Source organism: Pan troglodytes, chromosome 4 (assembly GCF_028858775.2).
Source record: "Pan troglodytes isolate AG18354 chromosome 4, NHGRI_mPanTro3-v2.0_pri, whole genome shotgun sequence".
Lineage (NCBI taxonomy): Eukaryota > Metazoa > Chordata > Mammalia > Primates > Hominidae > Pan > Pan troglodytes.
The window spans coordinates 178,766,010-178,789,990 of NC_072402.2; the positions used below are offsets into that span (position 1 = coordinate 178,766,010).

Genomic DNA, 23,981 nt, shown 5'->3' on the forward strand with positions numbered 1-23,981 from the left:
CTCTTCTCTACTCCTGCTCACCACGCTCTTTTACCCATCTACCTCCCCAATTTTTCCCTGCCATCTTTTCACAAAGCCTTCCCCGCTTCCCGCTTGCCCTCTTCTTTCCTCTATCCTGCTTGCCACCCTGTTTTTGCCCTCCATCTACCCCAAAATATTTTCCCCATAGCCTTTTTCCCATTCCTCTTTCCCCACTCCCTCTGGCCACCCTCTCTATTCTCCTCCCACTTGCCACCCTCTTTTCCCCCTCCATCTACCTAAAAGCTTCTCTCCTCACTGTCTTTTTGCAAAACCTTCTCTCCCTCTTGCTCACCACTCTCTTCCCCCTCCCTCTTCTGCACGCTCTTTTCTCCTCCCACTTGTCACCCTTTTCCCCCCTCCATCTACTCAAAATCTTTTTACCCACAGTCTTCTTTCCCTTTCTTTTCTCCCCACCGTATTTTTGCAAACCTTCTCTCCTTCCTGCTCATCCCCGTTCCCCCCTCACGACCCTCTCTTTCCCCCTTCCATCTACCCAAAAACTTTTCCCCCACCGTCTTTCCATGAAACCTTCTCTCCCTCCTGTTCACCACCCTGTTTTCTCCCTCCATCTACCCCCCAATTTTTTTTCCCCAACATCTTTTTCTCACCGTCTTTATGCAATGTCTTCTCCGGCTCGCCATCCTTTTTTCCTTTTGGCACTAACCACCCTCTTTATCCCTCCATCTATCCCAAAACTATTTTCCCCTTCCTACCACTCCAGCCACACTAGTTTCTGTCGCCACCAACTGCAGGGAGGCCAGCCGCGGTGCCGCAAACTACAGCCTCCAGTCTGTCCTGGTCCTCTAAGCCGGGCTCGGAGCAGCACCGGGAGCAGACACAGAAAAACCTGGAAGAGCCTCTCTTCTTCAGCACCAATTATATACTGAGGTTTTTCATATGAGGTTCCTGGACTACACGTTCCAGGACTGGACAACCAATCAGAGTATGAAAATAAAGTCCAATCAGAGAAGGCCTAGAGGTTTTCTCTCACCCAATCAGAACATGTAGTCCAGAAACCATGCGCATAACCGAATGTGCAGGCTGAGGGGGCCTCACGCCAGTTTAGGCTCTCCAGTATCTCCCACTGAGCTACTCTGTCCCCGGCTTAGAGGACCAGGAGAAGGGGGAGCTGGAGGCTGCAGCCTGCAACACCGTGGCTCGTCTCACTCTGGATGGTGGTGGCAACAGAGATGGCAGTGTGGCTGGAGTTTTAGGACGGCGGCCTGAGCCGTAGGAGGGGGCTGGAGCAGTAACATGGCGGCCTGAGTGGTAGGCGGGGGCTGGAGCAGTAAGAGGGCGGCCGGGGCGGTAGGAGGGGGCTGGAGCAGTAACATGGCGGCCTGAGTGGTAGGCGGGGGCTGGAGCAGTAAGAGGGCGGCCGGGGCGGTAGGAGGGGGCTGGAGCAGTAAGAGGGCGGCCGGGGCGGTAGGAGGGGGCTGGAGCAGTAACATGGCGGCCGGGGCGGTAGGAGGGGGCTGGAGCAGTAAGAGGGCGGCCGGGGCGGTGGGCGGGGGCTGGAGCAGTAACATGGCGGCCTGAGCGGTAGGAGGGGGCTGGAGCAGTAAGAGGGCGGCCGGGGCGGTGGGCGGGGGCTGGAGCAGTAACATGTCGGCCTGAGTGGTAGGAGGGGGCTGGAGCAGTAAGAGGGCGGCCGGGGCGGTGGGCGGGGGCTGGAGCAGTAACATGGCGGCCTGAGCGGTAGGAGGGGGCTGGAGCAGTAAGAGGGCGGCCGGGGCGGTAGGCGGGGGCTGGAGCAGTAACATGGCGGCGGGAGCCGTTGGAGGGTGGGTGGCAGCTGGAGATGCTCTTGACCGGCTAGAGGTCTAGGAGAAGGTAGGGACCGTGTCCAACACTGGTGGCTGGAGCCTTGGCCACCGCGGTTCTCCTGGCTGTGGTTGGTGGTGGCGACGGAGACTGCATCTCTGTTAGACTGGTAGAAAGGTGGCAGGGTAGGTGCGCTCTCTGCGGCTGCACTGCCCGCTTGCGGGGTGGTAGGGGAGCAGGTGTGGTGTGCTTTTGGGGCTGCACTGCCTGCCGCGGGGGGCTGGTGGGTGGCGCTATCAGGCGTTGAATTGCTGGCAGTGGGGCAGGTTCGCTGCACTATCAGGGTCTACACTGCCTAAGGGGGCGGGGGGTTGGAGGCAGGTTGTGGGTTGTGTGCACTGTCGTGCACTGCCAGTGGTGGGTGGCAGGGGGTTAGGGGCATTAGCTGCTGCACTGGCTGATGCAGGGGGCGGGTTGGGTGAGCTATCGTGGGCTACAATGTCAGCAACAATGCCAACTGGCAGGCAGTCGGGGGTGCTTTAGGGGAGCTGTCAAATGCTGCATTGTCCGTGGGGGAAAGGGGAAGGTGGGGTGGGGGGGTTGGTTGGGTGCACTACCCTGGGTGTTCAGTGCCCGAGACGGGAGCAGATTGGGGGCGCTATCTGGGGCTGTGCTGCTTGTGGTTCGGGTGGGGGGCGGGTTTGGTGGGGCGTTATTTGGTGCTGCTACACCCGTGGCGGGGATGGGTTGTGGACACTATCGAGTGTTACACTGCCAGGAGCAGAGGGGTGGTTTGGGGGCGCTATCAGGGTTACACTGCCTGCAGCAGTCTCTGGGTGTGTTGTGGGCACAATCCGGGGGCTACGCTTGTCGGTGGGGGGGCAGGTTGGGGCGCTATGGGGAGAGGCTGCACTGCTGCTGCCAGCGGCAGGTTGTGGAGGTGGCCACGACAGTGGTGGCCTCTGAGGAAGGGGCCCTTCTCCTCTTCCCGGACTCAAGGCTCTAGAGGGTGAACAACTTCTGCTCGTGTTGGAGCGTGGAGGGTGTACAGAGTTTTCGCGGCAATCCTCTGACCACCCCAGGGCCCTCACACCCACCATGGTTCCCCGGCCCTTGCCCTCTTGCTGCGTGGTGTGGAGACCATCTGGGGGCCCCAGGCGTGGAGTAGTGGGCACCACGGGGGCTCAGGGTCCTGTGGGTGGAGGAGTGAGGAATGGGAACTGGTACTTGGGTGGAGAGGACTGCCTGGGTCTGAGTTTCTGCTATTCTTGCTCCCCAGTGAGCCCTGGGCACTGTGGTGTCTCCAGTCCCCACCCCAGGTCAGGAGGCCAGCTTGGTCTAGGAGGAGAGGCTGGACTTTGGAGGGTAGGTGTAAGTGCCTTCGCTGAAACTGGTCCCTGCCACCCAGTGGCCAGCATGACAAGGTGAGGCTCCAACACTGCCACTTTCTGCATCCTGTTGTAGGTTTTTATGGCATTGTCTGCCCAGCTGCTCCAAGCCAGGCTGATGAAGGAGGAGTCCCCTGTGGTGAGCTGGAGGTTGTAGCCTGAAGATGGCACAGCTCTGTGATTCATCTCCTGCGGTTGTGGCGGCCACGGTGATGGAGACTGCAGCTCAACAGGAGTGGTAGGAGGGTACCCGTGGAGGCCAAGTAGTAGGAGCCTTGGAGGGTGGGTAGGTGCATGGAGGGTGACAGCAGCGCTGGTTCCGTTGGCGTCGGCGCTAATGGTGGCGGCAGCAGCAAGTCTAGGGGCCAGGAAGGGGGAGTAGGAGAGCTCTGGGGCCCGGCCCGGCCTGGGGTGGGTAAGAAGCTGCCGGTTCTGTACCGCAGGCCTCAGTGACAGTGGTGGACCAGGGCAAGGAGGAGTCCTCCCCCTTCTCCTACGGTCTCTGGAGGGTGCCCTCCTTCTGCTGGCGTCTGAGCCAGGTGTGAGTGGCAGCATTGTTTCATTCTTAACAGAATTTAGGGGCTTACTATTTGTGTATCTTTTTGTTTTTGGTTGTGGTAACCCTTAAGGGACAAAAGGCTTCTTTGGCTGGGTTTTGGTGTGGTGGGATCCCTCCATGTAAGACAAAGGGTGCTTCCCTGGCAAGCTGTGTGTTAGAGGGAGTTCACCAAGGGGAAGAAAGGGAACCTCCCAGGAGGGTGGCTGCTGTGGCAGGTCCCCTGCCTCTGGGCACCCTTTGGGCCACCTAGTTTCCCCTGCAGAAGAGGGGAGGCTTAGACCGGTATCACTTGTATCATCAAAGAGGCATCCTGGCTGGGCCAGTCGATTTGACCTTCCCACTTCTTCAGCCCACCTGCCCGTGGTGTCACCTGGGGAAAGTGGAACCTCAGGCCACAGGGGCAGAGGCTTCTCTGGCAGGCTGATTGCTGTAGTGGATTCTGTTCTGCCTGCTGCTCAGGAGGGTTTCTGTGGCCAGGAACTGATGCTGGGACTCTCCTGTTGGTGTTTTGCTGCCTCTGTGTTGTCTCTGGCTTCTCAGGGACTCTCAGATGTGTGAAGGCAAAAAGGTTTCTTGGCTAGTTTGCGTGGTGTGGTTGGGATCACTTTTGCTACATGCCCCTCAGGCACCCTAGTGGGGGAAAAGGGAATTTTAGATTTAATGGAGAATGTGTCTATGTTGGCTGCTTATTGTTAGCAAACTTCTGAACAATTCTATTCTAAATGGTCGCCTCTTGTTGAGTAGACTCCAGCTCCATTGGAGAAGAGATGATCTTACCTGGGCTGTGTTTTCTTGCTAGCTTGAGGGTTGAAAACACTAGGTTTTTGTCTCCTTTTCCAGTTGAGTTAGGGAAGTGACATGCATTGCCATAAAACAGTTCCTTCAGTTCTGGAGTCCTTAGACGGACTGTCATCTTACTAGCACCTTCCAGCATTCTCCTTTCAGTGAGATGAGGGAAGGTTCCTAATGTAAAAGGAAACATGGAATGGTGTTCTTATATTGTATGACAAGAAATATGAAATATTTCTGAAAAATTTAGTCATTCTTCTTTTAAATTTAGAAACCTGTTTTTTATATTTATAATATTTCAAGCCATTAAAAATTAAGATGTCATAATTGAAATAATCTTTTAACATTTTACATTAATTAGCATTTAGCAGGTGACCATAACAAATTATTTTTAATTATGTTACATTAATTGCCAATACAGATTTCTTTCTGGTTATTACAAATCTGTTTGCAAAATTTTATTTTGTCATTTATTAAATTTTTGTAAAATTAGTTGCTACATTGCAGGTATAGGAACTTCCAATATTAAGCATGATTACAAATACCATAGTTTTCGTGTCTTTTTATTAATAGTCTAAAACTTATAAAATGCTTTGTGCATTAGTATTGGTAACATTCTTTAGTATGAATTATCATTTGAAAAATGTTAAGAACATAGCTTTCCCATCTTATTTATTTTCTTGAGGTGGAGTCTCACTCTGTCGCCCAGGCTGGAGTGCAGTGGCGCGACCTTGGCTCACTGCAACCTCTGCCTCCTGGGTTCAAACGATTTCTCCTGCCTCAGCCTCCTGAGTAGCTGGGATTACAGGCACGGCCCACCACGACCGGCTAACTTTTGTGTTTTTAGTAGAGATGAGGTTTCACCATATTGGTCATGCCGGTCTCGAACTCCTTACCTCAGGTGATCCACCTGCCTCGGCCTCCCAAAGTGTTGGGGTTACAGGTGTGAGCCACCATGCCAAGCCTATTTATTTTAGATACAGTGTCTTCCTCTGTTGACCAGGTTGAAGTGCAGGGGTGTAGTCATAGCTCACTGCAGGCTCAGACAGTCCTTCTGCCATGGCTTTCCAAAGTGCTGGGATTACAGGCATAGGCCACTGCACCTGGCCTAAATTGTGATAATTTTACAGTTTGCCTCAAACCAGGGCTGACGTCTGGGCAAGGTCTGCTGGGGGCCTCCCATATGCAGGCAGTCTCTCTGCTGTGCCCTCCACCAGCACTGAGGGTCACCTGCCCACAGGCACCCCTCTCCTTTCCCCTCTGGGGAAGGCCAGAAGTGACTTTTGAGGTTACCTGAGGGTCTTTGTCTGGAAAAGGGTGTGAAGCTGAAGCCGATGGCCTCAGTGTCCAAAGGGGAACACTTCCCACAGGCGTTTGGAAGCCACAGGCCTGACAGTGGGGTCCTGGTCTTGGCGGTCTCAGTCACCTGGCCACCCATTCCTTCCTCACTTAGGCATCCACCTGGCGGGCTGCCCACACCCTCTTCTGTCTGTGCTCAGCCAATCAGGCAAGCCAGGGTTATAGCCCTCCCTGTCCTGGGCCCTGGCTCCATGAAGCACCATGTGCCTTGGAAGACCTCCCCGATTGATCCTGTCTCCCCAGTATCTTCTGCTAAGGCAGAGGTTTCCCTGGGCCCCTGCTCTGGTCCGCTTCCTTGGCACAGTTTGTAGCTGTGCCTGACACAGCCCACCTGCCTGGCTTCTGTCTCAAACCCACAGCCAGGCCACGTGACAGCCGCCGCCTGTGCCCAAACATTCATCCAGCCCCACCCAGGAGAGCCAGACAGGCACTCATACCCTCACCCACAAACCCCCACCCACACACCCCCACCCGCACACCCTCACCTGCACACCGTCACCCACACACCCTAACCCGCCTGGCCCTGCTGCGCCCCCACCCCACTCTCCCTCTAAACCTACTGGGGGAGCAGCTTCCCCTATATTTGCTTGCTCCACCTCCTCCTAGAGCTGGGTCACATACCAATTCCCACACTCTTGGCAGGTTGGTCATGGCCCTGGCAGGTCTGAGGACAGGATGGACACAGGACTGTGTGCAGCATAGAAAGGTCAGGGAGTGCAGCCTCCTACTCTGTGCCAGCTGCCAGCCCCGGAGCTTACTAGGCTGATGGGGACAAAGAATGCACCAGAGGGGACAGTGACCATTGTCCCTGGGTTAGTCCACCACAGGACTGATGGGAAGTTCATGGATGTACTGATTGCCCTGTTGCATTTGTCCTCAGGGGCAGATGCTGAGATGGAGTTAGGAGAGCAAAGGGGAGGAAGGGAGCTGGGCATGGTGGCTCATGCCTGTAAATCCTAGCACTTGGGGAGGCCCAGGTGGGAGGATTTCTTGAGGCCAGGAGTTTGAGACCAGCCTGGGCAACATAGCAAGACCCTGTCTCTACAAAAAAAAAATTAAAAATTAGCCAGGTGTGGTGGCTGTATTCCCAGCTACTCGGGAGGCTGAGGTGGGAGGAACAGTTGAGCCTAGGAGTTGTCAATACAAATCAAGTGTTGGGATATTGAGAATAGCATCATAATGAGGGTCCAGAGTATGTTATTAATACTAATGGTATAATTTCGAGCTTCTGATATATACACAAACATGTATAGCTACACCAGGGATTGTGCTCAAGATTTGACTTACATTAGCTTGTTTAAGCCTCTTCCACACACTATTTGAGGCAGGTACTGTTGTTATCATTTTATGGATGACAAAACTGAGAAGCAGGGCATTTAGGAAACTTGCCCAAGATCACACAGCCACGAAGCAGACACCAGAACCAAAGCCCTAGGCTCGCAAACTTCACTGCCTTCACTCCTGGGCTTTATGTTTTCTGACCATCTCTCAGCCAGGAAGTCACTCCCTTATGCAAATGACATTGTCTGTGCTGATGGTTAAATATTTCTATTCTCACAACATGTGAAAGAGAGAGCCTGATTTGTTAGCTAAGCCCCAAGGGTTTCTCCTACTGTTTCAGAGAGATAGAAACTTTTCTTTGCTCCTAAACTGTGGCAAAGAAAACAGAGAGGAGGAAACAGCCATCAGAAGACTAAAAATCTCTCATCTTTGCAAATAGGAATTCACTCTAACTGAGCTTTTCTGCATGCAGCACTGGGAAGAGACCTTGTTTTTTATTCTATCAACTTACCCATTTAACAATTTATTGAGAACCTGTTGTGTACCTGATGCACTGCTGGCATTGGGTATGTAAAAATCAATGCAGCATGGTCCTTTCCCCAAGCAACTCAGTTTCCTGCTTGGTTCTCTTTTCTGGATCATTTTAATTATGGTTCTCCTTTTAAGTAAAGGACAAACAGAGAAGTAGCACTGAGTCAGATTTTTGCCACTAGTCTTATACAGGTGACATATTTTTCTTAATGCTCCCCACACATGGGATCTGAGCCAGCTGAGCCCTGAAACCTCTCAGGCTGAGAACGTAGTGTGGCACTTCACATGAGACTGCGCAGAAGTCGATACAACTGGCATGTTAGCCACAGGAACTCTGCCAAGCGTTCGGGAATAGAAGGGGTGGACAGGACCCCACCTGCTTTTCCTAATCTCATGGGTATCAGGCACCAGGCAGCCTTGCCCCTGGAATGGAGACATCTCAGGTAGGGGTTGTCACTGTTCCAAGCTTCCTTTGATGCCGTTTTGATCCTGGATGTAGAGTTGCCACGTGGAGAGCGAAACCACCAGAATATATAATTGAGAAAGGAATGGAAAGATGGACAGATACCTAAATAGATACATAAATACTTTGCAGAAGTCTGGGACAGTGGAACGTGGGAAGAGAGCCTCAGATAGAGAGAGAACAGTAGGTTGATTGTGGTAAAGGGAAGGCTTCACTTTGTTATTCAATATAGTTATTTATTGACTTGTTTAAACAATATGTATGTCTTTATAATTAAAAGATAATTTGGGGCCGGGCATGGTGGCTCACACCTGTAATCCCAGCACTTGGGGAGGCTGAGGTGGGGTGGATCACGAGGTCAGAAGTTTGAGACCAGCCTGGCCAGCGTGGTGAAACCCCATCTCTACTAAAAATACAAAAAGTTAGCTGGGCCTGGTGGCAGGCACCTGTAATCCCAGCTACTCAGGAGGCTGAGGCAGGAGAATCACTTGAACCTGGGAGGCGCAGGTTGTAGTGTGGTGAGATCACGCCACTGCACTCCAGCCTGGGCGACAGGAGCGAAACTCTGTCTCAAAAAACAAAAGAAAACAAAACCTTGCATCCTTTCAGGGGGCTCACACCTCCCTAAGGGCCCAGTAATTAAACCCTTTGGGCCTGAGGGTGAGAAACTTTGTCTCAGTTCTTCCCCGAGTGATCAGCCCAGGGGTAAGGAAGGAGAAGCCAGAAAGCAGGACCCATGAGAAGGGCCCCCTCCTGGAGTTTGAGGCCCACTCCCTCCTGCCCCTGCCTCTCCTCTGTCCAGGACTCCTCCCTGCTCTGCCCCACTCCTGGGGCCATAACCATGGGGAGCTGTGGTTTTCTACAGGCCCCTGGGCACAAAGTGGGCAGGCTCACCTGGAGGCGATCAGAGTAACATGGCAGGAAGTGAGGGGGAAAGCCGTCCTGGAACTGCGCCTCTCTGCCCCCTGACGTCACTGGCGTGCACTCCTCCCTCCCCTCACTCAGGCAGTGGCATGAGTTCCATGTGAGCGCTGTCCTGCTCCCTCTGCTGCCTCTTTTTTTTCTTGGGGCTGCCATAACACTTTCCCTTCCCCAGCCCTGCCAACCTGGTGGGACATTGGGCTTCCCTCTCACAGGGTCCTGGGGACAGGCCCATCCTTTATCATACCCACAGAGAGACCGTTTTTTTCTTCAGGACCTGGGGAGCAGCCAGGTTCCATGAGTTAAATGCAGATCTGAACCAAGCTGGGATTGGGGTACACACTGTCCTCTACTGAAAAGTAGCTAGGGACTCCAACTAGGTGAGGAGGAGAGTGGGGCAGAGCCAGACCAGACAAGGACTGATCACCTGGAAAAAGCCTGCCATCAAAGGTCTTGGCAAATGCTGGGTGCAGTGGCTCACTCCTGTAATACCAGCACTTTTCGGGGCTGAGACAGGTGGACTACTTGAGGCAAGGAGTTCGAGTCCAGCCTGGGCAACATGGCAAAACCCCATCTCTACTAGAAATACAAAAATTAGCTAGGCATGCTACACTCCTGTAATCCCAGCTACTCAGGAGACTGAGGCAGGAGAATCACTTGAACTGGGGAGGCAGAGGTTGAAGTGAGCCGAGATTGTGCCCCTGCACTCCAGTCTGGGAGACAGAGTGAAACTGGCCTCAAACAAAAAAGAATATGGCCTTGGCAGAGAGGGGCCAGCCCAGCAGTGCCTTCCCTTGGGTTTCTCCTGGGTAGGCCTCTGCCATGAGAAGGTGCTTCCTTCTGCCCGTCCATGGCCCACAGCAATGGAATGTCTGATTCTGGGGGTTGGGTGGGAGACTGCTGGCAGAACTGGAAACCTTCAGGTGGGGTTTTTTTGTTTTGTTTTGTTTTCGAGATGGAGCGTCGCTCTGTCACCCAGGCTGGAGTGCAGTGGTGGAATCTCAGTTCACTGCAACCTCCGCCCCACTGGGTTGAAACAATTCTCCTGTCTCAGCCTCCTGAGTAGCTGAGATTACAGGCATGTGCCACCATGCCCGGCTAGTTTTTGTATTTTTTGTATAGATGGCATTTCACCATGTTGGCTGAGCTGGTCTCGAACTCCTGACCTCAAGTGATCCACCCACCTCGGCCTCCCAAAGTGCTGGGATTACAGGCATGAGCCACTGAGCCCAGCCCCTTCAGGGGGGTTTTGAGGCTTCACTACAATACTAGTTTCCTATGGCTGCTGCAACAAATTACCACACACTTAGTGACTTAAAACAACCAAAATGTATTCCCTTACAGGTCTGAAGGCCAGAATTCTACAGTAAGTCCTACTGAGTCAAGGTGGGAGCAGGGTCGGTGGCCTCCGAAGCTCTGAGGGAGAATCCGTTTCCTGGCCGTAGAGGTGGCCTGCACTCCTCAGCTTGTGCTGCCCGTCTCGAATGACTGGAGTTTCCTGCTTCTGTCACTACACCTCCCACCCTCTCCATCACCTGCTCTGCTCTTACAAGGATCCGAGTGAGTACATCAACCCCAAAAGCCAAAGACCCTTAACTTCATTATATCTGCAAAGCCCCTTTTGCCATATAAGGTCATGTTCACCAGTTCCCGGGATTAGGATATGGGCATCTTGGGGGCATCAGCCTGCTACAGCTAGGCTGCAAAACTGTTACACCCTCCTGGTGTTTCAATGATTGGGAGAAAAAGGGTTGGCATTTTTTGCTTAGGGGTCCCTCTTAAACTTGTATCTGTAAGGTCGGGGGTCCCTCTTAATCTTGTGTTTTTGTTTTTGTTTTTTTGAGGTGGAGTCTTGCTCTGTCATCCAGGCTAGCAGTGGCGTGATCTTGGCTCACTGCAATGTCTGCCTCCTGGGTTCAGGTGATTCTCCTGCCTCAGCCTCCTGAGTAGCTGGAACTACAGGTGCCCGCCACCATGCCCTGCTGTTTTGTATTTTTGGTAGGGACGGGGTGGGGTTGGGGCTAGGGAGGGGGGTTTTGGCTATGTTGCCCTGAGCTCAAAGCAATCCACCTGCCTCTGCTGCCAAAGTGCTGGGATTACAGGCCTGCACCACTGCACCTGGCTGCTGTAAAGTCTTATTTCACACAGCTGAGACATGTTTTAGGAAGTTTGCTAAAAGACCCCTGGAGACCGCCTCATTGTGACCTCCCTGTTATTGTGTTTAATTTGATTGAACTTTTCTGCCCTCCTGCTTTTCAGCTTCTCTAATAGTCTCCCATTAAACCAATTCTAAGAACCACCAAAAAGGGGAAATTTTTTCTTGAAAGCAATAAAATGATATGGACTGTTAGAATGTAAAATATATGAAATCAGTCATTATACGTTAGTGCTGCTCTGACATAGGGACGTATTATTGAGAAGCAACTTTTGCTTGATTTTCAGAGAAATGGAATCATCGTATCGCTGATCTACGTAAACAAATTGAAGAATTGTCTGAAAGAAAATATGGTATGTCTAAACTGGAAAAGTCCTGTAATCTTATGTTCATGGGCGTTTACACAATGGAGTTACTGTTCATCATGGGGGTACCGTGGACAAGCCCAGGGCTGCCGGCGAGTCATGCCATCCTTACACGTTTCTCCTTGTAAGGTGCTTTGTAGTGTCTACACACTGTGTGCACAAAGTTTTTGGTAAATTAAGAATATTATTTCAAATAAATTAATTTCATCCCCATAGGAGCCAGTTTATCAGATAATTCATTTCTCATTTCTGCAAATCAATACACAATGAGCTCATATTCAGATAAATATAATAGTTTTTCTTTATTTCATCATTGTTCATTGATTGCAACCCATTTCTAAAACAAATTATTTAGTATAACCAAACTCCTTTAACTTCTCAACTTTTCCCACTAAAACTGTGAAACATTATATAAAATTTTTAATCAATAGGATATGACACATATTTCATCATTTTGTTTCAGGTTTTGGTTGTGATAAATAACACTGAAAAACCATCCTAATATATGTATTAACTTTATCATTAGAAAAGGGGATTGTTCAAAAAAAAAATCAATACACAGAAACCTTTTTTGAAAATTAAAAACATTAAGAAACTTCTTGTAATTCACAAATAATTGGAATTATGTAATTTTCTCAGCTTAAGAGTTTGTATTTTTTAAGTGAATATCAGTAATTAATCCATTAACATTGATGCTCTATTTCTGCTTTTAAGTTTGAACTGAGGCTGATTAATGTTCAGTCAATTCTCCTTTGAGCAGGGATTGGTGTCAATCAAAGACAAATCACAACAAGTGATTGTCCAGGGTGTCCATGAGCTCTATGATCTGGAGGAGACTCCAGTGAGCTGGAAGGATGACACTGAGAGAACAAATCGATTGGTCTTCCTTGGTAAGTCTCAAAGGATTCACAGTTTTAAAACAAAGTGAAAAATATATTTGAAAGGGATATCATGTGCCACTTAAACAGATTAACCATTCAGGTCCTCTTTTAAAACTAAATAAGCTTGTGGTCAATGTTTCATCTTTATCACGTTACAACGTTCGTAAAAGCTTGTTAGGACTTTTGTTCTTCAGTTTTAGAAAAGTGGTTAATCCAAGGACCAATGTGACTTTGATGTACTGACCTGGAAAGTTAAAGATGGAATCACTCAATTACTATTCTTTTTGTAAATTTCTAAACACCGTAAAGCATTTAATGAACTGGAATTGATAGGTGAACTGTGTCATTTTAATAAGCACAATGTAATCACGTCATATTTTGTTTTGTTTGCAGGCAGAAATTTAGATAAGGATATCCTTAAACAGCTGTTTATAGCTACTGTGACAGAAACAGAAAAGCAGTGGACAACACATTTCAAAGAAGATCAAGTTTGTACGTAACACTAGAGGCATTTCTTATCAAAAGGATTGGATAATAAAAATAAGTTTCTACTGGGTATATTTCAAGCATTTATTTATTACTTTAGTTACGAATTCCAATATACTTTAAAATGGTATTTGTTTTACAGCATACATAAAATGTAGCAAATCAGTACTGTAAAACATTTAGCATTCATACAATTATATATAATATCCTTTTTTTTAAAGAATGGTATTTCACAAAAATATCTTTTGAAATTGGCTTTGGAGTTTACATATACTGAACATGAAAGTTTATAATAATGATGATACAACTTTCAAAATTGTCATTTTTTCTTAGAACTTCAGCTGATTGCAGAGATATAATGATTACATTGTTATTAAATTTTTCTAACACAAGTAAGTGTCACCATTTTATGGCATGAAATAAAAGGTTATGACTGTTATTGATGTTGATGTTGACGACCTGATCACCTGGCTGAAGGAGTGTTTGTCAGGTTTCTCCATTGTAAAGTTACTCTTTTCCCCCATTTCATACGGTGCTCTTTGGAAGGAAATCACTATGCACGGCCCACACTAAAGGAATGGGGAGTTGTAGTGTACTTTCTTGGGAGTGGTCTACATAATTAATTGAAATTCTTCTGCAAGGGACACTTGTCCCTTTCGCTTTATTAGTTCGATCATTTATGTTTATCAGTGTGGACACATGAATATTTTATACTTTGGGTTACAATTTAATACTGATTTATTTTGTTGCTCAAATTATCCCAGCTTTGACCATTGGGAACTCTTTCAGTTATCTCCTGTTCCCCCCTTTGACATACCCCCATCGATGTGGGTTTTGTGTTTTGTTTTTGAGCGCCTCCTTATTTTTCTCCTGTATTTTTAAATAACCCCAATCCCTATTGAAGCTGGCGCTAGGAAAACTAACAATACTCCCTTTCCCAGGTCATCCGATTCCTATGCTGATGGAGGAAATGTGCCTCCATCAGCATACTTAACAGTAACATGTTACTTAACCATGGATCTGGTAAAGATTATGTGAAATTTTCCTAAATGCAAATACAATCTAAAATTGTAATGTCTTACAATTAAAAAATAGATTATTTTCCATATATTTATAGAAATATAAATGATCAATCAACTATTTCATTGACAATTTTAAATCTAGTTTTATCTTGAGGAGAATAAAGTTTTTTGTATCTTTAGTATTTTAGTTGAAGATCCAAAGACATTTTATGTTAAAACTTTAGGTTTTATATTGTTTTGTGTTTTAAAACATAAAATCTAAAATCTGGTAATATCCATGAGGTGCAGATAGAGTAATAGCACAAATTCTGTGTTCATGAAAATTCATTTTAGGATAACTTAATTAAAAGGACTCAGGATTTGAATGATATTAGATTAGACAGAAAAAAGTTCACTTGAGTGTAAGACGTAAGTAATAAAAACCAAAGGTAGCTAATTTTTTTAGGCTTCTTCTTTCTTTAACGAGTATGCATATGAAATAAAATTTCCATGTCCATGTCCATTTTTCCATGGTACATAGGGCTTCTATAATTTCGTCTATTTCATCCTGCAGTTATTTTCACGGGTTTCTGTGTCCACCACTATCTGGAATCTCTGAGATGGTGAAAACGAAATCTTATTCTTCTTTATATCTCAAACAATTCCTAGCACATTATCAAAAATACCTGATAAAATTTATTGTGTCTGTAATACTGGTAAGCATGTAAAAGGGTGGTAAATATATAGGCTTTAAGTTTAGATAGATCTAAATATTATTAAAATTACCAAATTATTGTTTTTAAAAAGTATTAGTTTCCTAGGACAAATAGAGATTTTTAGATAAGGCTGGATTTGTAATACTTTAAGCAACAGGTCACAGTGCTTAAGTATTTAATGCCGATTTGGCAAGCAGCTGATGTTTTACATAATGCTGTCGGGTATTTTATATTTGCGTGTATTTTCTGATGCACTGGATCCAGCACTTCATGTCACGTCATATATCTGTTTATAATATATACAAATGTATTTTCATATATATTTGATGTTTGATGGCTTTGAAACTTTAATCTTGAAATACATTTTAAATTTTTGTTAAAACTATTTAAATAATTACTGTAAGGAAAGAGCTCTTATTAGTTGAAAGAAAATGTAGATTCATGTTTCCTTGGAGACTAGTCTAGTTTCCAAGGATAGACGGCAGTGGGAAGTTGGGTATCTAGATGGAATTTCTGTTGGTTTGGATTCCAGCTCTGCTGCTTACCAGCTTTGTGACCTCAGGCAAACAACTTAACCTCTCCAAGCCTCAATTTCCCCATCTATCTAATGGTGATATTTGTAAGTTTCGCCTTATAGGGCCATGGTGGGGATTCCATGAAATAGTGAATGTGAAGTGCTTAGCACAGTGCCTGGCACATACTCAATGCTCTATGCATGTCAGCTAGTACTTAATGATGCTAATAAACATGTTATGTCCCTAAGCACGGGCGGGATCTTGCCTGACGTCCTTCTCTCTGCGTCCTGGTCAGTCTTCACATGGTGGGCATCCTTTATTTCCGGTCACACACGGGTGGTACACAGAGCATGCTGTTTCTTTCCTGCCAGAAGGTTCCTGCTGCAGCTCTCCTGCTAGTTTAGCTTAGCCTTCTGGTTTGAGGGATGAGTCCCATGTACCATCACTTCCCAGGACCAACAGGACCTTTCAGGAAAGCTATCCCTGCTTACACAGAGAATTGCCCTTGCCTAACACTGAAGCCTGGCAGAGTAACATGAAGTAACCACAGCAATTCTAAAATTAGAATTAGCATGCCTAGAATAACAGATATAAGCTTCTCTTGTACTTTATCACTTGCTTCATTTCTGCTCAGCCTAATTTTCACTTGATGTGTAGATTTATTTTTTGTTCACCCATCCAGAAAATGTTGACTGAGGAATTACTCTGTGTTAGGTGCTGTTGTAGGAGCAAGGGATACAATGATGATCAAGGCAGATGCAGCCCTTACCTTCAGGTCGTGGAGTCCGGATACAGACTGGAGGCAGGCAGCTGTAAGATGTGTGACAAATGCTGCGCTGGATCAGCCCATGGTATTAGGAGAGCAGGTAAGGAAGGGTGGGGACGGGAGCGGACAACCTGGAGGAAGAGGCACCTAAGCAGGGTCCGGAAGGCTGAGGAGGAGTCAGCAGGTGAAAGAGAGGGGAATCATGACATGCCATCTCAACTGTAGGGCACGGCTAGCTGGCTGACTTAGCTGCTGTAACACCGGATTTTTGCAAGACTCCCTGAGTATTTCTCGTGGACTTGCGAACAAATCTGTGCAAGAAAACCACGTAATTTCTTTTATGCCCTGCCCAAGAAAGCCACCTGGAGGGGCAAGGGGACCTTAGCAGAAAGAAGCTGGAGGTGGGGGGAGAACAGGGTGATATTACTCTCCGTATGGTGGGGGGTGGACACCTCCCTGTCATATGTCTCGTAATATCCAGCGGGGGAGAGGGGGTTGACTTTCCCCTACGTTATTGGTAATATCACCCCCCTCTCTCCTGCTAAATATTAAGTACAATATCACAGGTGGGGTGTACACCCCCGGCGATGTTTGAAGTAATATCAACTTCTCCCCCTCTGGATGTTAGAAACAATATCACGGGGGTGTACACCCCCCTGCGATCCTGGGAGTAACATCATCCTCTTTCCCCCGGATATTAGGAACAATATCACAGAAGGTGTTTACAACTTTTGCAATGTTGGGAGTAATACCATCCTCTCTCACCCTAGATATTCAGAACAACATGACATGGGAATTGTACCCTTCTGTTTATTGAGAGTAATATCATCCTCTCCCTTTCTGTATATTAGAAACAATATCACAGAGGGCTGTGTACACCCCCAGGAATGTTTTGAGTAATATTATCCTCTCTCTGCCTGGATATTTGGAACAATATGATAGGAGTTGTGTACACCCACTGTGATATTCGGTTTAATATCAACTTCTATCCCCTGGATATTGGGAGTAATATCTATCTTTAGCCCCTGGATACTGGGGACAATATCACAGGAGGGGTGTATACACACGGCGCTATTGGGAGTAATATCATTTTCTCCACCCCTTGATATTAGGTACAATATAACAGTGGGGACGTGCACCCCCTGGGATATTGGGAGTAATATTAATCTCTTCCCCTGTGGATGTTAGGAACAATATCACAGAAGGGGTGTATACCCCCAGCGATATGGGGAGTGAGATCATCCTCTCCCAACTTGGATATTAGGAACAATATCACAGGGCAAGTATATAACCCCTGCGATATTGTGAGTAATATCATCCTCTCCCAAAATGGAGATTAGGAACAATATCACAGGAAAGGTGTACGTCTCTTCTGATATTTGTGGTAATATCATCTCCTCCCCTTATTGATATTAAGAACGATATCACAAGGTGTGTACAGCCCCTGCGATATTGGGAGTAATATTATTCTCTCTTCCCCTGGATATTAGAAATAATATCACAGGCGGAGTGTACAGCCAACCCCCTGCGATATTGGGGGTAATATCATCCTCTTTTAACCTGGATATTAGGAACAATATCACAGGGGGCTTGGACACTTCTTTCGATACTGGGAGTAATATCATCCTCTCCACAAGTAAATAGTAGGAAAAATATCAAAGAAGGTGTGTACACCGCTTGTGATATTGGGAGTAATATCATCCTACCTCACCTGGATATTAGAAAAAATATCGGGGGGCGTTTACACCACCTGCGATATTGGGAGTAATATAATTTTTTACCCCAGTGGATATTTAGAACAATATCACAGGGGCAGTGTACACCCTCTGAGATATTGCGAGTAATATCGTTCTCACCCCGCCGCCCCCACCCCAGATAGTAGGAACAATATAACAGGCAGATGATACACGTGCCGCAACATTGAAAGTAATATCATCCTTTTCCCCCTGGATATTAGGAACAGTATCTTATGGGGGGTTTACAGCCCATTCCATTTTGGGAGTAATATCAACTTCTTCATTGCTGGAAATAAGGAACAATATAGCAGTTCTGGTGTACACACCCTGTGATATGGGCAGTAATATCATAGACTCTCCCCCGGCATATTAGGAACAATATCAAAAAGGGGTGTATACCCACAGCGATTTTGGGATTAATATCATACTCTCCCCCCTGGATATTAGGAACCATATCAAAGAAGGAGTGTCTACCCCTTGCGATAGTGACAGTAATATCATCCTCTCCCTCCCTGGATATTAAGAACAATAAAACAGAATTGGTGTACACCCACTACGATCATGGGAGTAACGTCATCCTCTAACCCCTGGATATGAAAAACAATATCACAGAGGAGGTGTACACCCCTCGCGATATGGCCAGTAATATCATCGTCTCCTCCACTGCGTATTAGGAACAATATCAAAGGGGTGTGTACACCTCCTGCGCTATTGGGAGTAATGTCATTCTCTTTTCCCCTGAATATGAGGAATAATATCACTGATGGGGTGTACAACTCCTACGATATAGGCAGTAATATCATCCTCTCCCAACCTGGATATTAGGAACAAAATAACAGGACATGCACACCCCCTGCGATACTGGGAATAATATCATCCTCTCTCCCACTTAATATTAGAAACCATATCCCAGGAAGAGTGTAAAACCTCTGAGATACTGAGAGTAATATCATCCACTCCCTACCTAAATATTAAAAACAATGTCACGGGAGGGGTGTACACCCCTACAATATTGGGAGTAATATCATCTTCTCCCTCCCTAGATATTAGAAACAATATAAAAGGGGTCGCGTACACCCCCTGTGATATTGGGAGTAATATCATTCTAATCCCCCCTGGATATTAGGAAGAATATTATACAGGGGATGTACACCCCTTGACATATTGTGAGTCATATCATTTCTCTTCCCTTGGACATTAGGGACAACATCACGGGGGGGTGTCCCCTGTTATATTGAAATTATTATCATCCTCTCCCAAACTGAATATTAAAAACAACGTCACGGGGGTGTTGTGACCCCAGCAATATGGACAGTACTATCATTGTCTCCCTCCCTAAATATTAAGAACAGTATCACAAGAGGGGTGTACACCCCCTGCGATATGGCCAGTAATATCATCGTCTCTACCTTTGGATACTAGGAACAACATCACAGAGGGTGTGTACACCCCTGCGATATTGGGCGTGATGTTAGCCTCTCTTCCCCTGGATATAAGGAACAATATCCCTGGTCGGGGGAGGTGGAGTACATTAAGAACAATATCTGAAGGAGGTGGGTGTACACCCCCTGAGATATTGGGTGTAGTATCATCCTCTCTTTCCTAGGATATTAAGAACAATATCACAGGAGGGGTGTACAGCCCCTGCGATATTGGGAGTAATATCATCCCCTCCCCCTCTCTATATAAGGAACAATATCCCGGGGTGGGTGTACATCCCCTGCGATATTGGGCATAATGTCATCATCTCCCAACGTGGATATTGGGAATAATGTCCCAGGGGGGTGTACACCTTCTTCGATACTGGGAGTAGTATCGTCCTCTCCCCTCGGGATTGTAGGCAAAATATGGAAGGGGTTTTACAACTCATGCGATATGGGCAGTAATATCATCCTCTCCACCTAGATATTAGGAACTATATCACAGGCGGCTGTACACTTGTTACGATATTGGGAGTAATATCATCCTCTCCCATCATGGATATTAAGAACAATATTCCAAAGGAGGTGTACACCCCCTGCGATACTGACAGTAATATTTGGCTCTCCCCTTCGGGATATTAGGAACAATATCGCAGGAGGTGTGTACAACCCCTGTGATATTGGGAGTCATATTGTCTTCTCCCCCTGAATATAAGGAACAATGTCACAGGAGGATGTACACCCCCTGGGATATTGGGAGTCATATCATTTTCTCCCCCTCGAGATATTCGGAACAATATCACAGTGGGTGTGTACAGCCGCTGCGACATTGCCACCAGTATCATCCTCTCCCTCCCAGGATATAAGGAACAATGTCACAAGGGGTGTACACCCCCTGCGATATTGGGGGTAATATCTTCCCCTCCCCCGCTGGCTATTAGGAACAGTGTCACAGAAGGGGTGTCCACTCCCTGCTATATTGGGAGTGAGATCATCCTCTCTGACCCCGGATATTAGGAACAATATCCCTAGGGAGTGTACACCTCCTGCAATATTGAGACTAACATCATCCTCTCGCCCCCTGGATATTAGGATCAATATCACAGGGGTGGTGTACATCCCCTGCGAAACTGGAAGAAATATCATCCTCTCCACCTTTGGATGATAGGGACAATATCACGGGGGAAGTCTACGCCCCCTGCGATATTGGGAGTCATATCATCCTCTCCCACCCAGGATATTAGGAAAAAAGATGACCGAAGGGATGTATACCCACTGCGATATTTTTCATAATGTCATTCTCTACTCCCTGGCAATTAGGAATAACATCATAGAGGGGTGTACACGTTCTGTGATATTGGGAGTAACATCCTCTACCCCTCGGATATCGGGAACAATTATATTAAGTATTAATATTCATAAATATAATAACAATAGAAATCATCGATATAAATTACTATAAAGATAGTTAAAGTTAATACGGATTAAAAATATTAATGGTTACTATTAATAATTAATAGCAACCTCACTATTAATAACATAATGATATCGGTAATGTTACTTAATTAAATCAATACGTGATGTTGGTAATAAAACAATATTAAGATTAATAACTAATTGAAAAATGACAATACTAATTAATTTTAATCATGCATAAACATTTAAAATAATCATTAATGATTAATAACCTTATACTATTAATATTACCATTGATAATTATTAAGACTGATGTTTAACAGTTAATAATAATATTAAGATTGATGCTTAATAATTAATCGTATTATTTCTCCTAATACCGCAGGGGGTGTACACCTACCCGAGATATTGTTCCTAATGTCCAGGGATGCAGAGCATGATACTAGTTTTAATATCTCAGTAGGTGTACACTCACCCTGTGACACTGATCCTAATATCCAGGGGATAGAGTATGACATGACTCCCAACATAGCAATGAATGTACAGCCACCCGGTGATATTGCTCCTAATATTGACGGAAGAAGAGTATGATATTACTCCCAATATCGCAGGGAGTGTACACCTCTTCTGTGATATTGTTCCTGGTATCCCGAGGGGGAGAGGATGATAATAATGAAAGTATCGCAGGCTGTGATCACCCACCCTGTGATATTGTTATTAACATCCTGAAAGGGAGAGGATGATATTACTCCCCGTAATAGATAGATATTACTCCCCATAACAGAGCAGGAGGTGTACACCCACCCTGTGATATTGTTCCTAATATTCAGAGGCCGAGAGGTCGATATTACTCCCAATATGGCAGGAAGTGTACAACTCCGTGTGAGATGGTCCTTAATAATATTCCAAGGCAGAGGGGGAGATATTGCTCCCAATATCGCAGAAAGTGTACCCCCCCAGGGATATTGTTCTCATGATCCTGGAGGGAAGAGGATGATGTCACTTTAAATATCACAGAAGGTGTGCACGCCCCCACTGATAGCGGTTCTAATTTCCATGTGGGAGAGGAGGATGTGACGCCCAATCACACCTGCAGTAGAAACACAGCTATGATACTGTTCTTAATATTCAGGGAGGAGGACGATGATATTACTCCCAAAACAGACGGCTGTACACCCTCTGCACACCGAGGGTGTACCCCCATCTGTGACATAGTTTATAATTTCCAGAGGGGGAGATGATAACACTCCGAATACCGTAAACAGGCTGTGAGTCCACCGCGGATCCTAAAAACCAGGGAGGGAAGAGGGGCTGGCACTTACTCCCCGCATCGCGGGGGGTGTCTCACCCCCTTGCGATGGGGGTCCTAAGAGCCAGTGGGGGATGAGGGGCTGGCTCTCAGTCTCTGCCTCGCGGGTGGTCCTTCCCCCCGCTGCGATGGGGGTCCTAAGGGCCAGTGGGGGAAGAGGGGCTGGCTCTGAGAACCCGCCTCACGGGGGGTGCCACCCCCCCCTGCGATGGGGGTCCTAGGGGCCAGTGGGGGAAGAGGGGCTGGCTCTCTGTCCCCGCCTCACCGGAGGTACCTCGCACCCTTGCGATGGGGGTCCTAAGAGCCAGGGGGGAAGAGGGGCTGCCTCTCAGTCCCCGCCTTGCGGGGGGTGCCTCCTCCCCCTGCGATGGGGGTCCTAAGAGCCAGGGGGTGAAAGGAGCTGGCTGTCAGTCCCTGTCTCGCGGGGGTGCCTGCCCCCTCCGGGATGGGGGTCCTAAGAGCCAGTGGGGGATGAGGGGCTGGCTCTCAATACCAGCCTCGCGGGGGTGCCTCACCCCCAGGCGATGGGGATCCTAAGAGCCAGGGGGGTAAGAGGGGCAGGCTCTCATTCCCCGCCTTGCGGGGGGTGGCTACCTCCCCTGCGATGGGGGTCCTTAGAGCCAGGAGGGGAAGAGGGGCTGGTTCTCAGTCCCCGCCTCGCGGGGGATGCCTCCCCGTGCTGCAATGGGGGTGCTAATAGCCAGGGGGGGAAGAGGGGCTGGCTCTCAGTCCCTGCCTCGCGGGTGGTCCTTCCCCCCGCTGGGATGGGGGTCCTAAGAGCAAGGGGGGGAAGTGGGGCTGGCTCTCTGTCCCCGCCTCGCCGGGGGTGCCTTGCACCCTTGCGGTGGGGGTCCTAAGAGCCAGGGGGGGAAGCGGGGCTGGCTCTCAGTCACCACAGCATGAGGGGCCTTTCTGTTCTGGTTTTGCCCAAGAGTAAGCTTATTTGAATCTGGTTCTAGCAGGGCAGTTGCTGCGAAGGCCCTCAAACAGGGGGGCCATCCTTTAGAAACCCTGTCTAGCTGTTTAGAGAGGTAGGCCACCGGCCTCAGCCAGGGCCCCACAGTTTGGGTTAAAAGTCCAGCTGCCATCTTTTCTCTGACGCATACAATGGAAAAGGCTTTGTGAGATCGGGTAGCCCGTCGGCTGGGGCTTTCAGAAGTTTTTCCTTTAAGTCATGAAAGACTTGCTGTTGTTGGAATCCCCATTCCAAACGTTCCCGGTCCCCGCCCCCTTTGTGACGTCATACAAAGGCGTGGCTAATACTGCAAAGTTTGGGCTCCGCAGTCTACAAAACCCCACAGCTCCTAGGAATTCTCTCACCAGCCTTCTGCCCTTAGGCTCCGGTAGATTGCAAATGACCTGCTTTCTTTCGGCTCCCGGGCTGCTTTCGGACACCTGTCGAATAGGAAATCCCAAGTAAGCTACCTGCGGTCGTCGGCAGATCTGAGTTTTCTTCTTGGACACCGAATACCCACAGCCCTCCAGGTCGGTCCTAAGGATCTTAGAATCCTCGATGGGGGTCATAAGCCGGGGGGGGGGGGAACAGGGACTGGCTCTCAGTCCCCGCCTCGCGGGGTGTGCCTCCCACGTGTGATGGGGATCCTCAGAGGTGGGCGGGGAAGAAGGGCTGGCTCTCAGTCACCGCCTCGCGGGGGGTGCCTCCCCGCCCTGCGATGGGGGTCCTAAGAGCCATGGGGGGAAGAGGGGCTGGCTCTCAGTCTCCGCCTCGCGGGGGTGCCTCCTCCCCCTGCAACGGGGGTCCTAAAGGCCAGTGGGGGAAGAGGGGGTGGCTCTGAGACCCTGCCTCGCCGGGGTTGCATCCCCTTCCTGCGATGGGGGTCCTAAGAGCCAGGAGCGGAAGAGGGGCTGGCTCTCAGACCCCGCCTCGCGGGGGGTGCCTCCCCCCCTTTCGATGGGGGTCCTAAGAGCCAGGGGGGGAAGAGGGGCTGGCTCTGAAAACCCGTCCCGCGGGGGGTGCCTCCCCACCCTGCGATGGGGTTCCCAAGAGCCAGGGGGGGAAGAGGGGTTGGCTCTCAGTCCTCGCCTTGCCGGGGGTGCCTCCTCCCCCTGCGATGGGGGTCCTAAGGGCCAGTGGGGGAAGAGGGGCTGGCTCTGAGACCCCGCCTCGCGGGGGTGCC

General features: G+C 48.2%; 1 protein-coding gene and 1 long non-coding RNA gene across 19 annotated transcripts in view; one reads left to right on the top strand and one right to left on the bottom strand.

Annotated features, from left to right (window-relative positions):
• Positions 1-1,029: 1,029 nt before the first annotated feature.
• Positions 1,030-23,981, top strand: part of LOC112206370 (putative COBW domain-containing protein 7) — a 31,839-nt gene continuing 8,887 nt past the window's right edge. For 4 of the 18 annotated variants that reach the window (XM_063811778.1, XM_063811782.1, XM_063811783.1 and 1 more), the window contains exons 1-9: positions 3,065-3,150; positions 3,250-3,455; positions 10,421-10,636; positions 10,921-10,996; positions 11,519-11,584; positions 12,357-12,486; positions 12,871-12,969; positions 15,910-16,061; positions 23,181-23,328. In XM_063811778.1, coding sequence (XP_063667848.1) covers positions 10,976-10,996; positions 11,519-11,584; positions 12,357-12,486; positions 12,871-12,969; positions 15,910-16,061; positions 23,181-23,201 — 489 coding nt within the window. In that variant the 5' untranslated portion in view covers positions 3,065-3,150; positions 3,250-3,455; positions 10,421-10,636; positions 10,921-10,975 and the 3' untranslated portion in view covers positions 23,202-23,328. Of the gene's footprint in view, positions 1,252-1,696; positions 1,720-3,064; positions 3,151-3,249; positions 3,456-7,884; positions 8,136-10,420; positions 10,637-10,920; positions 11,039-11,518; positions 11,585-12,356; positions 12,487-12,870; positions 12,970-13,296; positions 13,356-15,909; positions 16,062-23,180; positions 23,329-23,981 lie in introns of those variants that run through there. The other 14 variants (XM_063811781.1, XM_063811784.1, XM_063811774.1 and 11 more) reach the window with 11 other exon arrangements.
• LOC129144059 (uncharacterized) lies at positions 3,449-4,691 on the bottom strand. Its single transcript, XR_008548180.1, has 3 exons — positions 4,510-4,691; positions 4,103-4,362; positions 3,449-3,531 (listed from the first exon to the last, which is right to left on the bottom strand). It is a non-coding gene; the product is annotated as an uncharacterized LOC129144059 (long non-coding RNA).